This window comes from Arvicola amphibius, chromosome 4 (genome assembly GCF_903992535.2).
Source record: "Arvicola amphibius chromosome 4, mArvAmp1.2, whole genome shotgun sequence".
In the NCBI taxonomy this organism is placed as follows: domain Eukaryota; kingdom Metazoa; phylum Chordata; class Mammalia; order Rodentia; family Cricetidae; genus Arvicola; species Arvicola amphibius.
Window position 1 is genome coordinate 34993473 of NC_052050.1, and position 17458 is coordinate 35010930.

A 17458-nucleotide genomic window follows, 5' to 3' on the forward strand; every position below is an offset into this window, starting at 1 on the left:
CAGCATTGCCAACACAGGGACCTACTAAATATCCAGCACACCTTTTCAGATTTTTAAGAAGGGTTTTCATATGCCTGCTTTCATTTCGCTGTCTTTAACTTGTTAGGATCAAGGCGATGATGACTGAGTGTGCCAGCCTTCAGTTTGTCAGCCCTTTTGCTTTTGAAGCCATGCAGAAGGTGGATGTTGTTCGCTTGGCATCTCTAAGTGACCCGGAACTAAGGCTTCTCTTGCCCTGCTTGGTGAGGATGGCGCTTTGTGCCCCTGCTGACCAAAGTCAAAGCTGGGCTCAGGATAAGAAGCTTATTCTTCGCCTCCTGTCTGGAGTGGAAGCCGTCAACTCCATTGTTGCTCTCCTGTCTGTGGACTTCCATGCGCTGGAACAAGACGCCAGCAAAGAGCAGCAGCTCAGGTAGAGTCGTCCTCAGTGCTTCTTGGGATGTCCGTGATGTTCCCAAGGAGGGAATTACATCTTGCTCCGAGCTGTCAGAGCTCCAGAAAAGAGAGAGTGAAAACTTAAATTTGGAGAACATTTTACTGAGGTCTTTTCTGTTCATAGTTAAAGAGCTTTCTGTGTTATAAAATGTTAGGATGTTATGTAGTGAGGACTAGCTACCTAGGAGGCCAGTTTACTCTTAGTGGGAAGTGGGAAGGAAAACTTGTAGTGTGGAAGGTTTTTTTTTTTTTTTCTTTTTTCTTTTAAGACGGGGTTTCTCTGTGTAACAGTCCTGGCTAAACTTACTTTGGAGCCCAGGCTGGCCTCAAATTCATAGAGATCAGCCTGCCTATGCCTTCCAGGTGCTGGGATTAAAGGTGTGTGCTACCACTGTCTGGCTAGGGTGAAAGGTTTTATTGGAATCACTAAGTTTTTTAACATTACAGTTTATTCTCTGAGACTCTCGCCTGGTCTTAAATCCTTCCCGGACCATCGTGTATCTGTTATTAAGCCATTGATACAGAATTCAGTAGCCTTTGCTAGTTTACTGTTTGTGAGCTCTTGGAATACATAGAAAAACCAAGCATTTCAGAGGAAGTGGAGAACATTATTGCAGTAACAGGTATGACTGCCTGGCCAGGGTGTAACTTGTTCTCTGTTTGGACTTTACTAGGCATAAGCTTGGCGGAGGCACTGGAGAGAGCATCCTGGTATCGCAGCTTCAGCATGGACTGACACTAGAATTTGAACACAGTGATTCACCTCGTCGATTACGGCTTGTGCTTAGCGAACTGTTGGCCATTATGAATAAGGTGCTTAAGAAAACCCCAGCCCAAAGTATTCATGATTTGATACTAGATCTAGAAATTTTTTTTAAAAAAAATATTTATTTATTTATTATGTATACAATATTCTGTCTGTATGTATGACTGCAGGCCAGAAGAGTGCACCAGACCTCATTACAGATGGTTGTGAGCCACCATGTGGTTGCTGGGAATTGAACTCAGGACCTTTGGAAGAGCAGGCAATGCTCCCAACCTCTGAACCATCTCTCCAGCCCAGATCTAGAATATCTTAAAAATATATATATAAGCAAGAAGGCACATAGGTTATGTGTTCCACTAGTTTTTCTGTTTGCTTTGTGTTCTTTCAAAGACTAAAATGATGTCTTTTTTTTTCCCTCCAAGACAAGGTTTCTCTGTGTAGTCTTGGCTGTCCTGGAACTTGCTCTGTAGACCAGGCTGGTCTCAAATTCACAGAGATCCACTTGCTTCTGCCTCCCAAGTTTAGAGATTAAAGGTGTGTGCCACCACCACCAGGCTTCAGTTTTGGGTTTTTTTTAATCAACGGTTTATATGGATAACGTTACTACATTGTTTCTTGGCTTGCCTTATCCTTTAATTTCAAGTACCTCTAAAAATGTAGATTGGAATAACTATTTCTGCCCACTCTTCCTTCTTTTTTTGTGGGAGACAGAGTTGCACTAGGTGCCAAGGTGGCTTTGTGACTTGAGATTCTTTTACCTCAGCTTCTCAAATGGCGGGATTATAAAATGCAGCCACTATGCAGTTCCTGAGACTAGTGCTTCCATGGCTGAGTAATAAACATGGTTAAACTGGTTAATTGACAGGGTCCCACATTCTTTGTTGCAGTATATTAATCACGTTAAAAGTGATTATTTGGGGGCTGGAGAGATGGCTCAGAGGTTAAGAAGGCTTCCTGTTCTTCCAGAGGTCCTGAGTTCAATTCCCACACCCACATGGTGGGTGGCTCACAACCAATCTATAATGAGATCTGCTACCCTCTTCTGGCCTGCAGGCAGAACACTGTATATATAAAAAATAAATAAACCTTAAAAAAAAAGTGATGAGCCGGGCGGTGGTGGCGCACGCCTTTAATCCCAGCACTCGGGAGGCAGAGGCAGGCGGATCTCTGTGTGTTCGAGGCCAGCCTGGTCTACAAGAGCTAGTTCCAGGACAGGCTCTAGAAACTACAGGGAAACCCTGTCTCGAAAAACAACAAACAAACAAACAAACAAACAAACAAAAAAAGTGATGACATTCACACCTTCAGTCCCAGCACTAGAGAGGCAGAGTCAAGATCAGGAGTTTTATACCATCCTAGGCCAATAGATTAACGGCCAGCCTGGTCTATCTGCTGAGTTCAGGGTACATGGTAAGACCCTACGCCAAACAATCACAGCATAAACTCATGATTTGTGAGCTCAAAAAAACAATAAAAATTATTAAAAATTACTTTAAATTAATAGTTCTTGCCTTCTTTTTTTCTTTTTCTCTAAGGTATCGGAGTCCAATGGAGAGTTTTTCTTTAAGTCGTCTGAGCTCTTTGAGAGTCCAGTGTACTTGGAGGAAGCTGCAGATGTTCTTTGTATTTTACAAGCAGGTACTTTGCTGACCTGGTGCCAAGATACATTTCAGATATAGTGTCATGTGAAGTGTTACTGTGTGACTCCGCAGCCTGCAGTGCTGGGTGCATGTCTGTGGTTGTGCAGTGCTGGATGCGTGTCTGTGGCTGTGCAGTGCTGGGTTCGTGTCTGTGGCTGTGCAGTACTGGATGTGTGTCTGTGGCTGTGCAGTGCTGGGTGCGTGTCTGTGGCTGTGCAGTGCTGGGTGTGTGTCTGTGGCTGTGCAGTACTGGATGCGTGTCTGTGGCTGTGCCTCGGGGATCCTGAGACTGGAGGCGTGGGCAGTGGTGAGCTGCTGGATGTGGGTGCTGGGGCTCAGGTCCTTGCCAAGGACAGTATCTTTTTTTCAGCCCCAAGTTTGGTATTTGAGGATTATCAAAACTTGGAGGGGGGGGGGGTCCAGCATGTGGGAGGCCGAGACAAGGGTATTGTGACAAAATCCTGGCCAGTTTGGGGAATGGAGTGTGATCATGTCTCAAACAACAGCCTCCCCTCAACAAAAACCTTAAAAATGTAAAAATTATTTACTAAAAATATGTCTTAAAATTTTAAGCTCAAGGGCTGGAGAAATGACTGTAGTAGTTAAGAGCACTTGACGCTCTAACAGAGTATCTTAGTTTGGTTCAGGTGACTCCGAGCTGCCTGTAACTCCAGCTCCTTGGCATCTCGCAGCCTCACATAGACACACCCACGTGCTCATAAATTTATCCTTAAAAAAAGTTTAAATTAAAAATGACTAATTAGAACAAAGATTCAATGACTTAAGACTGTTTATATAGTATTCCATATTATGTAAATATTAGCATGTATGTCTGATTTAATGATTCATAATTTTAGTGATTTTATAAATGTTCCTAATGTGTTAGATCAGAAAGCAAAGGGCAGAGGAGGTAAATATAATCTCAGTTTTACTTAATGTTAAAATTACAAATGAGAGGATTAAAACTAGAAACTAAATATATTATTGTAAATATATATTAAATGCATGTATATATATATTTACGATTAGAGCTAACATACATTTTTTTCCTTTGTACTTTTTTTTTGCCTTTCCAGATTCTTTTTCATAGATATATGATAAAATAAGAATAAGAAGCTATAGAAATGTAAAAATTTTATGAAAATAACTTCTTAGAGGAGTGCTATTTAGGGAAACTTCTGACATATTCTCTTAGTTGTCCAGTTAGTAGCCCCGCGCCTTGCGTCATGTGGCTGTAGATTAGCTGAGTGTAGCTAGTATGACTGAGAACTAGTATTCTAAGTGAGTTGCATTCTGGTGACATCTTTGAAATGCCAGCTGTTGAAGATAACACTTTAGGGGTCATGCCTCAGTAGTGACAGTGGCTTTTTTTCTTCCAGAGCTCCCTTCCTTGCTTCCTATAGTTGATGTAGCCGAAGCCTTGCTACATGTTAGAAATGGTGCCTGGTTCTTATGTCTCTTGGTAGCCAATGTTCCCGATAGTTTTAACGAAGGTAAATATAATTTAAAAACAAAATATTGGAATATTGGAGAACTTTGGTTTGACTTGTTTAGTTTGTTTTTGTTTTTGTTTTTTTAGACAGTCTTGCTCTGTATTCTGGGCTGTCTTTGAAGTTATGATTCTTTTGTCTCTACCTTCTGAGTGGTGCTGGCACTGCAGGTGCAAAGCACCATTCTTACTGCTGTGTCTCCTTCCTTCTGTGCTGAGCTGGAATCCAGTGACTGACATGCTAGCCAAGTACTCTGCCTCTGAGCTACACCCTAGACCAGTCTGGCTTTTAACTGAAGAATTTATACAATTTATATAAGCCATTTAATTATTGTGGTAGTTAGATCTCTTTCTTCCTTTGTATTAATTTTTAACCATACATTTAATTTCCGGGTATTATGAGTCCCAGAGTGTATTCTTGCTGCTTTTATTTTAAGTAGTTAATTCTTTTTTCTTCTGATTTATTTATTTTGTGTGTGTGTGTGTGTATGTGTGTGCGTGTGTGTGTATATGCGCTCCTGTGCACATGCATGCACATGTGGAGGTCCAAGGACAACTTCCACAAGTAGGCACTGCCCTAACTTGTTGGTCCCAGGCGTTGAACTCAGTAGTAAGTCTTGGTGATGAGCACCTTGACTTGCTGAGCCACTTCATCAGCCCACTTCTGATTTTTTTGACAGTGTCTCACTGTATAGCCTAGGTGGCCTTGAATGTTAAGTAATCTGCCTGCCTCGTCCTTCCCAATGCTGGCATTACAGGTATGGGCTGCCATGCCCAGCTGATTTTTAAAACGCGGGGAAAAGGCTTTATCTACATAGTTATTACTTTTGGTGTTCTTCATTGAATTGCCTTCATTTCATGTAGTGTAGATTATTTAAACTTATTTTTATTTTGTTTTTATTTATGTGTGTTTGGGATTGAACCCAGAGCTACTTGCTTTGTCAGTGGGTTATCCCTTTAACTTTGAAGGGTAGATTATTGGCAATAGTTTTCCCCATTGAACTTTAATTGTTGGTCCTGGGGACTGGACATAGTGCTTAGCAGGCACTCGGCTGCTGTTGTACATCCCTTTCTTTTTAACTTTTTCATTTTGAGACAGGGTCTCACTAAGGTGTCCATGCTGGACTTGAACTCACTTTGTTGCTGAAGCAGGCCTTGAACTTGTGTACCCTCTGCCTTAGACACCAGGGTAGCATTACAGGCCTGTGCTACTAGGCTGAATTAGTTGTTTTTCTTTTTCAGGAATTGAATGCATAGCCATATGGGTCATGGTCTGGTGCTCTTCCACTGACTTAGCCCTAGCTTTTTTTTTTTTTTTTTTTTTTTTTTTTGGTCTTGTGGCACCGAATTACTATTTAGTGCCAGTTGGCCTTGATCTTGTGTGTGTAGCCCAGGCTGGCTTCCAATTAGAGATACCCCTCTATCTCCGTGGTGCTGTGGTTACAGGTTGTGTACCACCATATCCAGTTTGATTATATTTAGTTGTTTGCTACCTTGTCCTTCTGGGTTTGTAGTTGCTGGTGTGGCTATGTGTTGTCTTCCATGTTGTTATTGCTTAGGTCTTTTTTGTTCCTTTGTTCCTTTTGTCTTTGTTTCTGATGCTGTACTATCAAGTTCCCCAATGTTTTCCTCCTACACTGTTTAAACTGCATAAATGATTAATTTTCAGCAGTGAAGAAATGGCTTATAACACCTTACTTATAAAAGCTTAACAAAGCTTAAAATAATAGTTTGTAGGGGCCTGATCAAAAATGGAGAACGACAAGATGAAGAAAGTCTTGGAGGGAGGCGCAGGACAGATGCCTTGCGATTCTTATGCAGAATGAACCCTTCTCAGGCCCTGAAGGTTCGGGGCGTGGTGGTAAGAGATGCTTTTGTCTCCGTGGGACTGCATTTTTCCTAAGAGGTTTTTCCTTGAGGCTGTTTGAGGATTTTACAGAAATTGGGAGTTCTAGTGCTCAGTGTGCTGCCTTCCCTTTGCGGCCTTATGTTTTGTGAGATCTCCTCCTCAGAACTTGAGCTGCATTCAATTTTGAAATGTCCTGGCTTTTTATCTTATTGTGTTGAGTTTAATTTGTTTTCTCTGCTGTGTTAGGTGGAAGAATGTCACTTGCCAGGCCTTGGAGTAGCTTTGACATTGGATCATACTAAAACTGAAACTTGTGAAGATGGAGTGAGTGACTTGGTTTGCTTTGTTAGTGGCTTGCTTCTTGGAACAAATGCAAAAGTCAGGACTTGGTTTGGAACCTTTATTCGAAATGGACAACAGGTGAGAGTCAAGTGTATGGGTAGAGTAGGATCATTGCTTAGGAGCAGTTACTAAGAGTGAAGAAACTGCTTTAGAAGGATGGCTTTAGCTAGGCCTGGTGGCTCATACCTGCAGTCCCTATATTTGGAAGACTGAGGCAGGAGGATTGCTATGATTTCAAGGCTAAAAGCTATGGGAATCAGATGTGGTAGCACACACCTTTAGCCCAGCACCCTAGAGTCAGAGGCAGGTAGACCTCTATAAATTTTAGACCAGCCTGGTCTATAGTTTCAGGCCAACTTGGTCTATAGTTTCAGGCCAACCTGGTCTATAGTTTCAGGCCAGCCAACGCTACATAGAGAGACTATGTCTCAAACAAACAAAAAGCCATGGGGGAAAAATAAAAGAAAGAAAGATACCTTTAACTTAGTGGTTGTGAGATTTAGTTTTAGAAACCTCTTTACATTAATAAGAATCATGAAGGACATGAAAAGTTTTGTTCATATGACTTTTCTTTTTTGATATTTCCAATATTAGAAATTAAAAATTTTGAAATATGGAGTTTATTAAAAATGAAATAACCTCATTTAAATATAAACATGAAGAGACAGAGACAGAGAAAGAGAGAGTGTGTGTGTGCGTATGTATTCTTTTTTATTTTTGAGCTTGGTCTTGGTATTTACTAGATTTAGTCAAGGCTGGCCCCGAATTCCTCCTGATCTCTGTGCCTAAGCCTCTTGATTACAAAGATCCTAGGAATGCCCACCATGCTTAGTAAGCATTACATTTTTAAAAATATAAATAATACTCCCACCAAAGGGGGGAAAGCCTGTGAGAATAGCAGTACTGTTCCCAGGCTTCCTGCCTCTCAGTATCTAGTTTAGTGGAGCCTCTGAGAATGCACTGGACACGAGCGAGAACGGGAGGGTCAAGGGCGCCATCTCAATTTTATGAAGCAATCCGGGGACTCTCTAAGGTCCTGTTACATAAGAACTTCAAAGTAATTTATATTTTATAATTTAATCTGTATGTTAGGCATTTGTGTGTGTGGTGGTAAAATATATATAACAAAATTTGCATTTAGTCATTTTTAGGAACACAATTCAGTGGTATTAGGAACATTCACCTTGTGGGGCTAGAGACTCAGTAGTAAATGTTTGCTAGGCAAACATAAGGACTTGAGTTTAGAACCCTAGTAACCATGTAAAGGCGGGAGTGACAGCGTTTGTGTCCCGGGGTTGTGGGGCAGGTGCAGATGACCTGGACAGCCAGTGTAGCGGAGATGTCGAGTTCCAGGTTCCCTGTAAAGACATAAGGTGGGGCAGCTGAAAAGATGGCCTGGTGCTTAGGAGCCCTTCCTGCTCTTCTGGAGGACTTGGGTCCTATGCTTAGCACCCACAGTGGGCAGCTCACAACTGTCTGCAATGCCACTTCCAGGGGATCTGATGCTCTCTGCAGCCTGTGTTTCCGACATGTACATATATACACAAAGACACATGCAGCTTGTGTGCTTACACATGCACACACACATACACACACAAAGGGAAAGAAAAGGACCATTGGTAATATTATGCATGCATAACCACCATCTGTTTTTAGGATTTTCTTTATTTTGTGGTCTGGCCTTTACACTTGTTAGGTCAGCATTCTGTCACTGAGTTCTATATCCTGTGCTCTATAGACGCTGAACCTTAAACTGCCTAGTCCTCTTTCCTGTAAACTGGTAATCGTGGCTCTCTTTATTCTCGGTGAATTCTGGATACCATTCTAGGTACCTCCTATGGGTCAAATCATAGGATACTTGTCATTTTCTGTATGTTCTTTCCTTAATATATTGATTTCAAGGTTCATTCTGTAGCATGTATCAGACTTGCCTTGGCCAGATGTGGTGACATACACCTTTAATAGCTAGAAGCAGGGTTGTGGAATAGATACAGTTCACATTCACTGCCAGCTGGGCTACATGAAAACCTTCTCCCGGGGCTGGAGAGATGGCTCAGTGGTTAAGAGCATTGCCTGCTCTTCCAAGGGTCCTGAGTTCAATTCCCAGCAACCACATGGTGGCTCACAACCATCTGTAATAAGGTTTGGTGCCCTCTTCTGGCCTGCAGACATACACACAGACAGAATATTGTATGCAGAATAATAATAAAAAAAAATATTAAAAAAATACCAAAACCTTCTCCTATGTAGAAAGCACCCTTGCAAAGGAATTTCCTTCTTTTTCAAAATTGCCTAGACTGATTTTGGCGTCCTCTGCCTCTACCTTTGAATAGATGAGATTATAGGTTTATGTTAGCATGCCTGGTCTGTATGTTACATTTTACAACAAGTTTGTTTGTTTGTTTTCTGTGTTCTTGAAATAGGTTCTTCCTTTGTTGCCTAGGCTGCCCTGCAACATAGTAGCCCAGGCTGACCTCAAATTTAAGTTTGAGGAAATCCTCTTGAGTATTGGGTTTGATTATAGGCATGACTTCTGTGTTGAACGGTCTTTTCCCCCCGCAACAGTTTTTAACTTAGAGAATACTTTAGTTTTTGTGAAACACTTATTTAGTGCTTCTGAGTAGAATTGCTCGTGCAGACTGACTTTCAACACGTTTCACTGTAGTGGACAGCATGCGTGTGTTATACAATGAAATCACATTATTTTATATCCAGGACTCTCTTCTTTACAGTCCATTAAAGACTGCTCTTCAGCTTTGCTTTTTAAAAGGAAAGGAAACATATGTCCACTGTGTGACTGTTGTGTACGGCTGTGCTGAGCAGTCACTCTGCCCGTTCATTGTGCACAACACACTTTTCCTCTTGGAATTTAATGTTTTTGTTCAGGCAGGTTTATTATACTTTACTTGACATCAGTCTTAAGTATAACAAGTACTGCTGGGCGGTGGGTGACACACACCTTTGATCTTAGTACTTGGAGGCAGAGACCAGTGGATCTCTGTGAGTTCGAGGCCAGTCTGGTCTACAGAGTAACTTCCAGTATCACTAAGTCTGTTATTCAGAGTAACCCTGTGTTGAAAAACAAAGGCCAAAAACCAAACAAAATAATAACAAGCAATGATTGAAGGTATATGCCACCATTCCTGGCTAAGGAAACACCTCTCCTTTTATAGTTTAGAATTGCTTCCATAAGTGTGTTCTTTGTGTGTTCATTTCTTAGTAGGCACTGAGTGCTTGCTACGTGTCCAGTCCAGTGTTAGACTTGAAGAGTGAGTGAAGACTGGAATAGCCCTGCCTCAAGAGCTGGGGTTGGGGTGCTGCTTATAGATTTATAAGCTCTTAATTATGGTGTCTTTAAAGGTACACAGTACTGATATTTACATCCTTGTTAGGAAGGAACTTGGGCTTCAGAGCAGTTCACTAAAACAGCGTCTCTCAGGTCTCCAGATACCAAGTACTGCTGCTGCACTGCCTCATGTGGTGGAGCTCCCTGTGTGGAGGGGGGAGTGAACCTAGGTCCTCTGCAAGAGCAGCAGGTGCTCTTCACACTTGAGCCATCTCTCCAGCCCCCCCCCCCTTGTGTTTTTTAAACAAGTTTTTGTTCTATAGCCCTGGCTGTACTGGAGTTTGCCATGTAGACTGGCCTGGGTGCAGCCTTCAGAATGGACCGCGTACTCAGATGAAAGTACTATTTAAACTCAGTTTGCATTAGTTTAGTTTTTTTCCCTGCAGTCGTGCAGCATGGGATGAGTGGATTTGTGGATTTTGCATTTTCTTGTTTAAATGGAACTGCAGTGTGACAGGCTCCTCATGTGAGTTCAACTGTAAGTGCTCGCGTGATGAACTCTCTTCAGCTTCCTTTTAACTTGATAAATGCTCCATGCTCTCCCTCTTCTTCTCTCAATTCACACTTACAGAGAAAAAGGGAGCCCAGCGGTTCTGTCCTTTGGCAGATGAGGAGACAGCTTCTCCTGGAGTTGATGGGCATTCTTCCTACAGTCAGGAGCACCCGCATTGTAGAAGAAGCCGAGGTGGAAATGGAGCCCACTGTGTCTGTGTACTCGGGGCTGAAGGAAGAGCATGTTGTGAAAGCCAGCGCGCTCTTACGTCTGTACTGTGCCCTGATGGGGATTGCTGGACTCAAGTACTCAATCCGATACTTTACCCTTTTATCTTTTTCTTCTTGTTTCTAATCGCTGAGAAGTAAGCAAAGGCCTTTTATTAAGAGGCTCCGGCTTTGAATTTTACTAGCTTATGTCAAAATTGAAGGTGCTAAGGCCATCTGTCCCTAAGGAGTATTTGATCTAATTTCTGATTACAAATAGAATTATGCAGATACTGGAGGGGAGGGATGAGAGTATTTTATCAGATTTTAATCACAGTGTAAAGGACCCTGTGTTTTACCAGTTTGAGAAGACACCTCTGAGAGATCTGTGAGTGACCCACGACCACTCCGGGTCAGGTGAAGACCTCTCTGTTTCAGAATAGACAGGACGTGGTTCTTTTTCTTTTCTTTTTTTTTTTTTTTTTTAAGAGGAGGGTGCACCTCATGACCTTGACTCAGCCTGTGCATGCTTTCTCTCATAATTCTTCTTTTGATTTTATTTATTTCATGTGCATTGGTGTCTTCCCTGCATGTGTGTCTGTGTGAAGGTGTCAGATCCCCTGGAACTGGAGTTACAGACAGTTGTGAGCCGTCATATGGGTGCTGGGAATTGAACCCAGGTCCTCTGAAAGAGCAGCTAGTGTTTTGTTTTGTTTGTTTGTTTTTTTTTTTTTTTTTTTTTTTTTTTTTTGGTTTTTCGAGACAGGGTTTCTCTGCAGCTTTAGAGCCTGTCCTGGAGCTAGCTCTTGTAGACCAGGCTGGTCTCGAACTCACAGAGATCCGCCTGCCTCTGCCTCCCAAGTGCTGGGATTAAAGGCGTGCGCCACCACCGCCCGGCGCAGCTAGTGTTCTTAACCTCTGGGCCATCTGTCCAGCCCCCAGGACGTGGTTCTTTAGCACGAGTTTCCAAGTCCCTGCACTAAATCTTTTCCGAATAGTGTCCTCAGCTGGTGTGGGAACATTCCTGTGTGGGTCTCCAGCTCATGTGCCTTTCAGTTCTGATGGCTGAGTTAAGCAAATGCTAGCCCATCAGTTTGGCTCAAATCTAAGTTGATACAATCCATTAACCCCATGATTCTATAACGTATAAACTGCTGTGAGCTCTGTAGGACACATGACCACACATGAGTAACATGTGCTTGTTATGTCTGTGACCTCTGCTATTGCTCCCTTGAAACTCTATTGGTCATTGAACCTAGTTTATTCGTTATTTGGTTTTTGCAGAGTCAACAGAGTAATACTACTTTCCATTTCTCAGTGATAAATCCATATGCCATTAAAAAAGCACATAATTGAAAAGAGAATTTAGCAATAATGATGAAGTATAGGGTGGTGTCTCAGGGTTCAAGAACGCATCCTCTGGAACTTTGATGGCTTGTTTTGAATTTCCAGCACTCACCTAAAACACTGGGCATGGCTGTACAAGCCTGTAACCTCACTGTTGTGAGGTAGAGATATGAATGTCCCAGGAACTTCCTGGTCATCAAGCCTGGTGGGAACACCTAGTTTCTGTTTCGGTGATCCACCTTGCCTCAAGGCAATTATACAGATTACCCTCCTTCATGTGTTCACAGACATGAACATGCTCACACATGTGCACTATCATACACCACACATACACACTCCATATACATACAACACAATAGATGCGTATTCTGCACTCACCATACTATACACTTGCACACACACACACACACTAAGTAACTGAATGTTTTTGTTTTGTTTTGTTTTTGTGAGACAGAGTTTTTCTGTAGCTTTGGAGCCTGTCCTGGAACTCACTCTGTAGACCAGGCCGGCTTTGAACTCACAGGGATCCACCTGCCTCTGCCTCCTGAGTGCTGGGATTAAAGGTGTGAGCCAACTCTGCCTGGATGAATGTATTTTTTTTTTAAAAGTGATGTTAAAAAGTTTGTACTTGAAGGATTAAAATGTTGGAAAACTCACTTCCTTCATGAACTAAAAGTAGATAAGCAAATAAATAAGTGTAAACTCTCACTGTGTTTCTCCTTGCAGACCAACTGAAGAAGAAGCTGAGCAGTTGCTGCAGTTGATGACCAGCCGCCCACCTGCCACACCGGCTGGGGTTCGATTTGTCTCCCTTTCCTTCTGTATGCTGCTGGCCTTTTCTACACTTGTCAGGTACCTTACCGTGTAGTCGCTCTTCTCATTCAAGATGTGCTTTTATTTACTTATCAAAATGTATGTATGGGGCGAGTGTGCAGTGTAGGTAGTGTGTTTGCCTAGCATGTATGCTGCCACCAGAAAGGGTGTAGAGCATGTTATTAAAAGTTTGCCACAGAGACTGGCTTAGGCATGGACAGTCATGGTCCCCTTCAGTGGAAGGACAGCAGCATCTCCTGAATACTACCGTTTTACTAGTCTTTGTCAGAGTCTCTGCTGAACATTGTTTAAAAAGTCAGTGTTCTTCAAGAGTTTTTTTTAAAGGCTTATAACTTTCCTTCCTACTTTTTCTTCTTTGGAGATAATATCTTTTAGTTCTTGAGTAGTTTTGGGTCTTACTAGTACATTGTTTAAAAACTTTTTACAAACTTCAGTACCTGTTTATTTTGTGTTTCGCTCCTTGGGGTGTGTGTGTGTGTGTGTGTGTGTGTGTGTGTGTGTGTTTGATTTCTACACCAGTGCTATGATGTATGTGTGGAGGTCGGAGGACAACTCGCAGGAGTCATTTCTCTCCTTCTGCCATGTGGGCTTCAAAGATGGAACTGTGGTTGTCAGGTTTGGTGACAAATGCCTTTACCTCTTGAGTGATCTCACTGGCCCCACTACTTCATTGGTAATGACCCTTCTAGGTATTAGCTAATTGAATTCCCATTCTCAAAGATGAACAATTACTATTTTTTTCTCTCTCTGGAAATACTACATATCTCCCTTTTCTTCTTTTCCTTCTGTTATCTTAGTACAGTTAGAATAATTTTAATTTGAACAACATATAGTTGTTTATATTTGTATTCTGAATATGTAAACATTGAGAGCTCAATTATGACTAAGTAATTACTTATCTCTCTTTTAAAATAGTTTTGTTTTAAATTTCCTGGTGGTCTATGTAATAACAATTAACTAGATCTCTCTCTCTCTCTCTCTCTCTCTCTCTCTCTTTCTCTCTTTTCCCTTTTTTCTTTTTTGAGGCAGGGTTTCTCTGGGTAGCCCTGGCTGCCCTGGAACTCACTCTGTAGACCAGGCCGGCCTCGAACTCAGAGATCCACCTTACCCCTCCCTCTCGAGTGCTGGAATTAAAGGTGTACATCACCACCGCCTGAGAAACTAAATTTTGCTAGTTGTGGTAATTCATGCTTCTAATCCCAGCCCATAGGAGACCAAGACTGGAAGATTACCATGAGTTTGAGACTAGCCTAAGCTACATAGTGAGATCCTGTCTCAAAAAATCAATAACAACAAAACAAAACAAAGTAAAGAAACACAGACACACAAAACCGAACAACAGAGAAACAAAATGTAGCGAAATCTCTGGACCTAGTCGGACTTGTCAGACAGTTTAATCTTTCTCAGAAATCTTGCCCAGGGCAGTGTTGTCTGCTCCAGTCTTGTCTAGTTCCCTCTGTATCTAGTGTTCTGCATCTGTACACAGAAATTGTTCTTCATTGAGCATCTTTAGAAAGCAGACATGTGGGAAGTAAATTCTTCAGAGCAGGGGTGGATTTCTGAAAAGGCCTCCATTCTGACATTTGGCTAATGGTTTGGTGGCAAGTAGAATTTTAAGCAGGAAGTAATTTCTTTTGAGGATTTTGAAAATGTGTGTTCCATTGTCTTCTAACTTCCCATGTTGTTATGGTTCCCTAACATCATCCCAGTTCCTGCTCCCTGTAGGTGTCCTCTTTCACTGTGCAAACATGTAGGGTTAGATCTTTCTCAGATAATATTTCTCAGGATAATATTTGTTCTCAGTGTTTTTGTTGTTGTTGTTGTCTGTTTTGTTTTGATTTTGTTTATCTGGGACAGCCATTCTGGGAGGCCTGGCCTTCACTGCAGAGCTCTTGTTCAGCCCCCCGCTTCTGGGATTGCACATGCTCTTTCACATCCTGTCCCAGTTTGTATCACCCTCAGCACCCAGTCGGTCCTTGCTAATACAGACAGATGTCCCTTAGTTCTAGGAAATATTCCTGAGTTAATTTGATGACAGTTTTCTTCCCTTGGGGTTTCTTTGTCTAACACCTCTTCTTTTATTTTTATTTTTTATATATATATTTATTTTATGTGCATTGGTGTTTTGCCTGCATGCATGTCTGTAAGGGTGTTAGAATCCCTGGAGTTACAGATAGTTGTGAGCTGCCATGTGGGTGCTGGGAATTGAACTTGGGTCCTCTGGAAGAACAGTCAGTGCTCTTAACCCCTGAGCTATTTCTCCAGCCTCCTCTGGTTTTTCGAGACAGGCTTTCTCTGTGTCGCTTTGGAGCCTGTCCTGGAACTCACTCTGTAGACCAAGCTGGCCTTGAACTCACAGAGATCTGTAGTGAGGAGCTGCAGGTTGCGTTCCTGCGGCCCAGTTCCAGGCCTCCTGACTAGCTTATGCCCTGAAATAACATCACACAAATTGTTTTCTTTTAAACACTGCCTGGCCCATTATTTTCAGCCTCTTACTCACATCTTGATTAACCCATAGCTAATAATCTGTGTAGCACCACGAAGTGGTGTCTTACCGGGAAGTTTCTAGCTTACGTCCATCTTGGGCTGGAGCTTCATCGCGTCTGGCTTCTCTCTCTGAGGAGAGGCACTGCGGTCTGACTAACTTAGGAGAGGCGTAGCATCTGACTGAGCCATCTACCTCACTTCCTTCTTCCTGTTCTGTCTACTCCACCCACCTAAGGGCTGGCCAATCAAATGGGCCAGGCAGTTTCTTTATTAGCCAATGGGAATCCTCCATCAGAGATCCACCTGTCTCTGCCTCCCGAATGCTGGAATTAGAGGCATGTGCCACCACTGCCTGGCTCTAACACCTCTTCTTGAGTGACTTCTTTCAGAGATGGTCATTGAATTTTCCCATCCCATAGTCTTCTGCATGTTGCTTATTCTTTTTGGGGAAAAAAAAAAAGCATATCAGAAAATTTACATAATTGTACACTTTGAACTCACAGAGATCTGCCTGCTTCTGTCTCCCGAGTACTGGGATTAAAGTCATTAAATCTGGCCCAGGTGTTGCATGCGTTTTAACATCAGATTTTTATTTTCCTATGTGGAGTAAGTGATCAGTCCTTAATACAGTTCTTTTAACATTTTAACCTCAGAGACCTTTGTTTTTCAAAGGAATATGAGGTGATGTCACTCTCTCCACCTTGCAAATATACTAAGATTTGAGATTTTGACAGTTTAGATTCATGAAGCCAAATCCTTCATCTGTGAGTTCTAGAACTGTCTCATGTTTCAATTATAATTAATGGTCCAGTTTAGCAAACCATTAATTTGAGTTGCTATTTCAAAATAAAGGAGAAAAATAACTCCTAGGAAAAATAACTTGAGGACTAGAGAGATTGCTCAGTGGTTAATAACACTTGGTGCTCTTGCAGAAGACTGGGTTCAGTTCTTAGCATCTACATAGTGGTCAGGACCACTGCAATTCTAGTTCCAGGGACTCCAGGGACACCGGGCATGACATAGTACAAATGTACACAAGTAGGCATATTCCTCATACGTGTAAAGTAAGAACAAATAAATCTTTAAAAATAAGGGGGAAATGTTGTCAGACTGCTTTCTTCTTGCTGTCTGGCTCACGGCTGCTGCTGCATTGTCTCCACAGCACACCGGAGCAGGAGCAGCTGATGGTGGTGTGGCTCAGCTGGATGATCAAAGAGGAGGCGTACTTTGAGAGGTGAGGAAGCAGTGTGTGTCCCCTCAGTTCAGAAAGCTCTTATTCATCTCCTCCTTGGAAATTCACAGTTTCTCTTCTGTTTTGACAGTACATCAGGTGTCTCTGCTTCTTTTGGGGAGATGCTGTTATTGGTGGCCATGTATTTCCATAGCAACCAGCTTAGTGCTATCATTGACTTAGTCTGTTCCACTCTGGGCATGAAGGTAATTTTTAATGATCTTTTTTTCTGAAAGAAAATGTGTCTAAACTGAACATTCTGTCATATTATAAAATAAATACATTGTGTTCTTTTAAGTAGTTTTAAATGTTTGCTAGTTTGAAGTTTTATTAAAGAATTCCTAGAAAAATGGGAATTTTTAGAACACTTACTCAAACTTTATGTATGTGTGTGTGTCTGTATGTGCATATGTGTACATGTATACAACTGCTGATAGAAGCCAGAGGAGGAACGGGAACCTGTGGCACTGGAGTCCCAAGCTGCTGGGAGCCACCTGACATGGGTGTTAGGCACCAAACTTGAGTCCTTTGCAGGTGCAGTCCATTGCTGAGTCATCTTCCAGTCCTCTTTGTTGTTGATTGAGACAGGTTGGCTTGGAACTCCTGCTAGTCTCAATGGTTTTTTTATTTTCTACGTAGATTTTCTAATTTATTATAAAGCTTAAATGAATAAACTCATTTATGTAAATATACACATAGGCAGTCATACATCTGTATCATATATTTCTCAAACTGTTTAAGATAAAACTGTGGAAAGCAGTTACTAAATAAAAATGTGAGTCTGCTAAATACTGTCAGGCTATTTTTCATAGAGATTTTTCCAGTATCATTGTTCACATTAATGCATGAGGGCCCTTGATTTCCTGATACGTTACCATGCCTAGACAGCCCCGTTCTTTTTATCTTTTTCTTTTAAATATATTTATATGTTTATTTATTGAGATGAGGTCTCTCTATATAACCCGGACTGTCCTGGAACTTGGTAAATAGACC

At 41.8% G+C, this 17458-nt stretch overlaps 1 protein-coding gene across 1 annotated transcript in view; it reads left to right on the plus strand.

Annotated features, from left to right (window-relative positions):
* The window catches only part of Ints2 (integrator complex subunit 2), a 52840-nt gene that overhangs the window by 1101 nt on the left and 34281 nt on the right, over positions 1–17458 (plus strand). Inside the window, exons 2-11 of the mRNA XM_038328385.1 lie at positions 107–412; positions 1110–1248; positions 2737–2839; positions 4221–4334; positions 6061–6191; positions 6426–6599; positions 10439–10665; positions 12640–12765; positions 16397–16468; positions 16557–16671. Coding sequence (XP_038184313.1) covers positions 117–412; positions 1110–1248; positions 2737–2839; positions 4221–4334; positions 6061–6191; positions 6426–6599; positions 10439–10665; positions 12640–12765; positions 16397–16468; positions 16557–16671 — 1497 coding nt within the window. The 5' untranslated portion in view covers positions 107–116. The remainder of the gene's footprint in view (positions 1–106; positions 413–1109; positions 1249–2736; positions 2840–4220; positions 4335–6060; positions 6192–6425; positions 6600–10438; positions 10666–12639; positions 12766–16396; positions 16469–16556; positions 16672–17458) is intronic.